Source organism: Pristiophorus japonicus, chromosome 2 (genome assembly GCF_044704955.1).
Source record: "Pristiophorus japonicus isolate sPriJap1 chromosome 2, sPriJap1.hap1, whole genome shotgun sequence".
Taxonomy (NCBI): domain Eukaryota; kingdom Metazoa; phylum Chordata; class Chondrichthyes; family Pristiophoridae; genus Pristiophorus; species Pristiophorus japonicus.
In genome coordinates, this window is record NC_091978.1 from 71678886 (window position 1) to 71687762 (window position 8877).

At 41.8% G+C, this 8877-nt stretch overlaps 1 protein-coding gene across 1 annotated transcript; it reads left to right on the forward strand.

The window, feature by feature from the left end:
* Window positions 1-5054: 5054 nt before the first annotated feature.
* On the forward strand, window positions 5055-6923 carry rxfp3 (relaxin family peptide receptor 3). The gene has a single exon (XM_070862341.1). It carries the CDS (start codon window positions 5130-5132, stop codon window positions 6351-6353), a length of 1224 nt encoding a protein of 407 aa, XP_070718442.1. The 5' UTR covers window positions 5055-5129; the 3' UTR covers window positions 6354-6923.
* The last annotated feature ends 1954 nt before the right edge of the window (window positions 6924-8877 follow it).

The following is an 8877-nucleotide window of genomic DNA, read 5'->3' on the forward strand; positions in this document are numbered from 1 at the left end:
AAAAATAAAGAAAATATAAACGCAGTAAGACGAAGTCTGAATTAAGAATTCGTGTTTAAGGGGCATTAATTTAAACAGTTCGGATGAAATAGGAGGATAAAGCAGATAAATGCGTGTTTGGAGAGATGGTGCAGGAGGGAGGGCTTTAGATTCCTGAGGCATTGGGACCTGTACAAGCTGATGGGTTGCACCTCAATATCCTCCTGGGAGGGGTCGTTAGTGCTGTTAGGGAGGGTTTAAACTAGTTTGGCAGGGGGATGGGAACCTGTGAATAGAGTCAGTAGGGAGGGAAATAAAGCTGGAATTGGAAAGCAAAAATATAGAAAATGAATTTGAAGGACTGAGGAAACGAGCAGGAAAAAATGGTTAAATTTTTTTTTTAAAGCTCTGTCTAAATGCACGTAGCATCCGTAACAAAATAGATGAGTTGATGGCACAAATTGATACAAATGGGTATGATCTGATAGTCATTACAGAGACGTGGTTGCAAGGTGACCAGGACTGGGAACTAAATATTCGGAGGTATTTAACAATTCGGAAGGACAGATAGAAAGGAAAAGGAGGTGGGGTAGCACTGCTAATAAAGGATGAGATCAGTGCATTAGTGAGAAACGATATTGGCTCAGAAGATCAGGGTGTTGAATGAGTTTGGGTGGAGTTAAGGAATAATAAAGGGAAAATGTCGCTGGTGGGCGTCGTCTATAGGCCCCCTAACAGTAGCTACACTGTTGGACGGAGTATAAATCAGGAAATAATGGAAGTTTGTAATAAAGGAACAACAATAATCATGGGTGATTTTAACCTCCATATTGATTGGACAAAGCAAATTGGCTAGGGTAGCCTTGAGGAAGAGTTTATCGAGTGTATCCGGTATAGTTTCCTTGAACAGTATGTTGTGGAATCAACCAGGGAGCAGGCTATCTTAGATCTGGTACTGTGTAATGAGGCAGGATTAATAAATGATCTTGTAGTAAAGGATCCTCTAGGAATGAGGACCATAACATGGTTGAATTTCAAATTCAGTTGGAAGGTGAGAAAGTTGGTTCTCAAACCAGGGTCCTAATCTTAAATAAAGGAGACTACAAAAGTATGAGGGCAGAGTTGGCTAAAGTGGACTGAGAAAATAGACTAAAGAATGGGACAGTTGATGAGCAATGGCAGGCATTTCAGGAGATAATTCATAACTCGCAACAAAAATATATCATAATGAGAAGGAAAGACTGTAAGAGAAGGTGTAACCATCCGTGGCTAACTACGGAAATAAGGGATGGTATCAAATTGAAAGCAAGGGCATATAATGTGGCCAAGACTAGTGGAAGGCCAGAGGATTGGGAAATTTTTAAAAGCCAGTGAAGAACGACTAAATAAATGATAAAGAGAGGGAAGATAGGTTAGGAAAGTAAACTAGCATGAAATATAAAAACAGAGAGTAAGAGTTTCTACAGGTACATAAAAAAGGAAAGAGTGGCTAAAGTAAATGTTGGTCCCCTAGAGGATGAGACTGGGGAATTAATAATGGGGACTAGGGAAATGGCAGCACATCCACTGCTTTCCCCTTATCCACCCTGCTCATTACATCCTCAAAGAACTCCAGCAAATTTATCAAACATGATTTTCCTTTCATAAAACCATGCTGACTCTGCTTGATTAAATCATGCTTTTCCAAATGTCCCGCTACTGCTTTCTTAATAATGGATTTCAGCATTTTTCCAACACCAGATGTTAGGCTAACTGGTCTATAGTTTCCTGATTTTTGTCTGCCTCCTTTTTTAACTAGGGGCCTTACACGTGCGGTTTTCAAACCTGCTGGGACCGCCCCAGAATCCAGGGAATTTTGGTAGATTACAACCAATGCATCCGCTATCTCTGCATCCACTTCCTTTAAGATACTAGGATATAAGCCATCATGTCCAGGGGACATGTCTGCCTTTAGTAGGCAGACAAAAATCAGGAAACTATAGACCAGTTAGCCTAACATCTGGTGTTGGAAAAATGCTGAAATCCATTATTAAGAAAGCAGTAGCGGGACATTTGGAAAAGCATGATTTAATCAAGCAGAGTCAGCATGGTTTTATGAAAGGAAAATCATGTTTGATAAATTTGCTGGAGTTCTTTGAGGATGTAATGAGCAGGGTGGATAAGGGGAAACCAGTGGATGTGCTGTATTTGGATTTCCAGAAGGAATTCAATAAGGTGCAATATAAGAGGTTACTGCACAAGATAAAAGCTCATGGGTTTGGGGATATCTTAGATCTGGTACTGTGTAATGAGGCAGGATTAATAAATGATTTTGTAGTAAAGGATCCTCCAGGAAAGAGGACCATAACATGATTGAATTTCAAATTCAGATGGAGGGTGAGAAAGTTGGTTCTCAAACCGGGGTCCTAAGCTTAAATAAAGGATAGAGGATTGGCTAACGAACAGAAAACAGAGAGTCGGGATAAATGGGTCATTTTCCTGTTGCCAAACAGTCACTAGTGGGGTGCCACAGGAATTGGTGCTGGGTCCTCAACTATTTAGAATCTATATTAATGACTTGGATGAAGAGACGGAGTGTAATGTTGCCAAGTTTGCTGATGATACAAAGATGGGTGAGAAAGCATAATGTGAGGAGGACACAAATAATCTGCAAAGGGATATAGACAGGCTAAGTGCATGGGCAAAAATTTGGCAGATGGAGTATAATGTGGGAAAATATGAGGTTATCCACTTTGGCAGAAAAAATAGAAAAGCAAACTATAAATTAAATGGAGAAAAATTGCGAAGTGCTGCAGTACAAAGGGACCTAGGGGTCCTTGTGCATGAAACACAAAAAGTTAGTATGCAGGTATAGCAATTAATCAGGAAGGCAAATGGAATGTTAGCCTTTATTGCAAGGGGTATAGAGTATAAAAGCAGAGAAGTCCTGCTACAAGTGTACAGGGTATTGGTGAGGCCACACCTGGAGTATTGCATACAGTTTTGGTCTCCATATTTAAGGAAGGATATACTTGCATTGGAGGCTGTTCAGAGAAGTTTCACTAGGTTGATTCCGGAGATGAGGGGTTGACTTATGAAGATAGGTTGGGCCTATACACATTGGAGTTCAGAAGAATGAGAGGTGATCTTATTGAAACATATAAGATAATGAGGGGGCTCAACAAGCTGGATGCAGAGAGGATATTTCCACTCATAGGGGAATCTAATACTAGGAGACATAGTCTCAGAATAAGGGGCCGCCCATTTAAAACTGAGATGAGGAGAAATTCCTTCTCTCAGAGGATTGTAAATCTATGGAATTCTCTGCCCTAGAGAGCCGTGGAGGCTGGGTCATTGAATATATTTGCGGTGGAGATAGACAGATTTTTGAGCGATAAGGGAGTAAAGCGTTATGGGGAGCGGACAGGGAAGTGGAGCTGAGTCCATGATCAGAGCTGCCATGATCTTATTGAATGGCGGAGCAGGCTCGAGGGGCCAAATAACCTACTCCTGCTCCTATATCTTATGTTCTTATGAAAGGGTATCCCTTTCTCTCCAGAGACACTGCCTGATCTGCTTGAGTGGTTCCAGCTTTTTCTGTTTTCATTTCAAAAGTCCCAACATCTACAGTATTTTGCTTTTATTTTCTGTTAAATTGATAGTGTTTTAAACAAAGACCCATAACAGAGCCTGTCGAAAGCAAGTCTGTAAATCAATGATTCTCGTATCAAAGAGAGCGGCTGCTGCAGTTCTGGGTTGTAGAGACTTAAGAGGATAGCGATTAAAATTGTATCGAAATATTTCGCTCATTCTACCGCGATCCGTTAATGTAGTAACAAATGGTCAGCCCAGGTTCAGTGCTGTCAGTTCCCAGTGACACGCTCTGAACATCAACCTGCCTGTTCTCGCTCCAGGTGCTGACTGGCCTGTTGAATGTTTGCTTCGCTTGCGTTCGGATTGTGTTAGCCGGGTTCCCTCAGTGCATTCTCCCTCTGCCTGGTGCCTTTCCGATAACAATGAGGGCAACATTTCATTCAGTGGAATCAAATAAAATAAGAACAGAGGGACATAAGTGTGATGTAAACATTAATCGCTGATATCAGTGTTCAGATGATAAGCTATACCGATCCAGTACAGGATTCACGTAACATACATCAAAACAACAAGTAAGCTCGTGCGCAAATTGGTACCGCGATTCCTACATTACAACACTGACTACACTCCAAAGGTACTTCAGACGTCCCATGGTCGTGAAAGGTGCTATATAAATCCAAGACTTTTTTTTATACAGCAAAGCATCAATCACAAGTTGGAACAACATAGGGCAACCTAAAAGATTTTAGACTCTCTGGGACAGCAATGCACATTCAAACGAAACAACGTTGAATTGTACAAGGAAAACGATTAAACTGTGTCTGTATCCAAACACATCTTTTCCCGTATCTTAATGTGGTCAGCGCTGCCCGTTTCCATGGACACGCTCCAAAACCTTTCAGGTACAGTACACGGGGCTGCACCGAGTCCACTGACGCTTTGTGTCGTTTGTAGAAATGTAATTGACATTTCAATTACGAAATCGAACAGGTCTGCTTCTGATGTTTGCAGTTAAATGATTTTAAAATATATTAAATAAGCGCACAAAATAGTTATTGACCACCCATTGATTCCAAACTAGTATAATACCGCCAATCGAATATATAACCCTAGCCTGAAATGTGAAGACAAAGTGGTGGTTCCGTTTTAAAGGAATGAAGGCAAAGCGGCTGCAACAACACTGATCAATTTCCCTATTGCTAGCTCGATGCCGCTGTGCTGCGCTCATTGAGATGTACATTGGCCGCAGCTTAAAATTAGCGGCGCCGTGTCTTTCAAAAGGAAGACTGAAGTTATAAAGCTGGATTTTTCATTCAGACAATACCGGGGAGTAAATACACATCCTGGCATCCCACCTATTGGAAAGCCCAGCGCCGTGCACGCATGCGCCGAAACTAGCTTCTTACTTGCTGGTGTAATTTGACGGAGGCCGAGGGTGAGATATAAAGATGTGTTCTGCTGGCTACTTTCCGTTTGGAAGCCGTGCCAAGGAAAAGGATGAAAGGGAAAGCGACCGGCGCACCAAGCCCAATGAATTAGAACCCCAAGCAAACCACTCGGCCGCTTCAGAGGCAGCCATGGTCGACAGGGACATCGAAGAGATGCTGTCCAATTTCCCTGAGAAACTTTTTGTGCTCAACAAAACCAACCAGTCCCTGAACGAGTTGCTGAAGGATTTTGAGGTGGAGGAGCAGGGCATCATTGGAGACGGGTCTGCCGCCGTGCGCATCACCATCTCCATCGTTTACTCGGTGGTCTGCGCTCTGGGGCTGGTTGGCAACGTGCTGGTGCTCTATCTCATGAAGAGCAGGCAAGGGTGGAAGAAATCCTCGATTAACCTGTTCGTGACCAGCCTGGCAGTGACGGATTTTCAGTTCGCCTTGACCCTTCCCTTCTGGGCAGTGGAAACCGCCTTAGACTTCAGCTGGCCCTTTGGGAAAATCATGTGCAAGATTGTCTCCTCGGTGACGGTCATGAACATGAACGCCAGCGTGTTCTTCCTGACTGCCATGAGCATTGCGAGGTACTGGTCAGTAGCGTCGGCACTAAAGCCCAGGAGGAGATTTTCCGGCTGCTCCGCCAAATGGATGAGTATCGTAATCTGGATCTCTGCGATCTTGGCTAGCATTCCCCAGGCCATTTTTTCCACAACCTCTACCTTGTCCAACGAGGAGTTGTGCCTGCTGAAGTTTCCAGATCAGAACGGCTATGGCCAGTTCTGGCTCGGCCTGTACCATATCCAGAAGTTCTTGTTGGGTTTCGTTATTCCCCTTGTCATCATCACGGTCTGCTACCTGCTGCTTTTGCGTTACGTTACCACCAAACATATCAGCAGTTCCAGCACCAAGAGGAGGTCCCAGGTGACTAAATCCGTCACCATCGTTGTCCTTTCGTTCTTTCTCTGTTGGCTTCCCAACCAGGCATTGACCTTCTGGGGCGTCCTGGTCAAGCTCAACGTCGTTCCCTTCAGCTACGAGTACTACACCACCCAGTCCTACATTTTCCCCATTACCATCTGCCTGGCGCACACGAGCAGCTGCTTGAACCCTGTTCTGTACTGCTTGATGAGGAGGGAGTTTAGGAAGGCATTGAAGGGCATGTTTTGGAGGATGACCTCCCCAACCATTCTAAACATGCGTCCCTCCACAGGCACCACCAAGCCAGAACAAAAGGATCAGAGACATGCCATCATTCAGATTAACCCCGTGCCGCCGGAGATCTTGTACTACCCGCCAGGGGTTGTGATGTACAGTGGTCGATATGACATCTTGCCCGCCAACTCTGCGGACCGCCGATATTAGAAGTCTTTGAGTGGGACGGCTTAAATTGCTCTTTTTTTCCAGAGGGACGATATTATTTTGTTTCTAAAATCATTGTAAAGGGATCATTTAGTGTAAGTCTGCATCGGTTTCATTTTACACCTGTTAACTCACAAATGCCAATTGTTCTCGTTGTGCCACTCTAATTGTTTATGGGGATGAGTTTACCGTATTCGTTAATCGTTACGCAGTTCAAATCGCACCACTGCCAATTCCCAAAACTAAAATTTACTTTAGGGGTAAGATTCCCTTTTCCAAAGATCTGCTTGTCCGTTCAATTATTCTACACGCACTCAGCCGAGCAGTAGATATCCGCGCACTGGGACCGAATTAACAGCAAAACTACCAGTCAGAACTTACTGAAAGTAAACACAGATCCCATTTTGTGAAACTATTGTGAAATACTACCAGAAATGGGGTGAGGCCAAATACAACTCCCTTAGTATCTAAACCCACGAAATAAGGTATTCTAGTTTTTGTTTAAAAAAATACTCACTATACAATACTGTACCTCGGAGGTATTGATTTCGTTTTCTTAAAAATAGGTTTTAACATTCACAGACAATGAAAGGCAACACTACTAGGAAAAGTCATTTAACAAACTCAACTTATATATGTTTAATTTAACTTTATCCGAGTAACAACTTGAACAGAAAATAACTCAATTGTTTTCTACAGCACCATGTACATTTTCTACACAACTAATTGGGCATGGGGAGAAACAACAGCAAGTGTGATTGGTTGTCTCAGCCCTGATATAACCATGCACAGATCGTTTTCAATCTGTGATTCAAATTGCAACCAATGTGTGTTCCAAATTACAGTTTATCCTTGGCGTGCCTTTCCATTCCGCTCTTCCTCCCTTTTCAGTTCGAGACCCATCAAACAATATTTATTACAATATTCTCAATCTTTAAAAAATAATTCGCCTTTCGCATATAAGATGACAGATATTACCTAAACCTCCCCAAACTGTAGAACTTCTGGCACAGTGATATGATTATAATTCGGAATTTAATTTAACTTAATATTCTGCAGAACAGATACAATAACTCCGTTAATTTTAAAACACAGAATTTTAGATATACGAAAGCTATTTTCTTTTGTGGGTAACATATTTGGTAGAAGTTAACTTTTGTGCTCTGAATCTGTGTGTGTGTATATATATATGTCCCTTGTTCATAATACTGTATTCCACTCATTTACGTTTTAGTTCTTGCTATTTTCAGGGTTCTGGTACATACATATGAATTCATTTTGCGGTCCATAATAATACCATACTTATAGTGTCAGTGCCAAAACTAAACATTCAGGGCGATATTCCACAAATGCAATTGCTTTCATATCACCAGTTTTAGCACACATTTTAAAAATTAAAGTTACGAAACAAAATCATATTGAAAACATTGAGTATAATATACTGTTATTAACTACGTGGAGGATTATCGTGCTAAAATACTTTATTAATTTAGCATTGTTATACTACCTATTTCACATTGATGCAAAACAGTTTCAGATATGCATTGATACATAAGTGGCAGTATAATTCAGCAGTCAGGTTGGCAATCTGACTATGAAGGCACCAGCTGCTGCAGAATATACTCTTACATAGTTTGAGCTTCACACTGGTTAGAGTAGAACTGCAGTCCAAAAGTAGCATTATACTAAGAATCATGGAATCATACAACACAGAAAGAGGCCATTCGTTCCATTGTGTCTGTGCTGGCTCTTTGTAAGACCTATCCAATAATTTCCATTCCCCTGCTCTTTCCCCATAGTCCTGCAATTTACTTCTTTTATGTATTATACATATATATATATATCAAAATGAGATTTTTTGGAAGCTAGAGTTTTTGGGTGCATGTTGATGTGAAAGTGCCAGTATACCTCCAGAATCTGGACCCAATCCGAATCCAGAATGCAGTATGTCAAGCAAGGTGAAACCTTCTCCAGGCAACTGTCTCACAGTACCTAGGTTTCGCACCAGATGAATAATCACTCCAGACCAGTGTGAAGTGAAACTTAAAAATATTGCTATCCATTCAAACTTCTAGCGACTTTATAAACTTAGAATTGAGTCATTTTAAGGGTACAGAAAAATAGACGATTCCTTCTGCACTTTCCTAACATACAAAAAAATTTTTCTAGTGAAGTAGAGGATATTTACATTAATACACAGAGCTCTCCTGGCGTGCAGAGATTAACTTGCAGCCCAAGGTATTTCCATTCTTGCCCTCTGTGAACCAGGCCAGTAGTTCAGTGTAACTGCGGCCCAAGACCAGTGCTTAAAACAACAATAACTTGCCTTTATATGAGCCTTTGAGTAAAATTTCCCAAGGCACTTCACAAGAGCGTTACCAGACAAAATTTGACACTGAGCCACATAAGGCGACATTAGCATAGGTGACCAAAAGCTTGATCAAAGAGGTAAGTTTTAAGGAGCGTTTTAATGGAGGTGGCAAGGCATCGGGTGCAACGCTGGTTTTACATCCTGTCCAATTTTACT

Bases quoted from the DNA above. Each gene is read 5' to 3' on its own strand.
- rxfp3 (XM_070862341.1), top strand. From the start codon at position 5,130: ATGGTCGACAGGGACATCGAAGAGATGCTGTCCAATTTCCCTGAGAAA.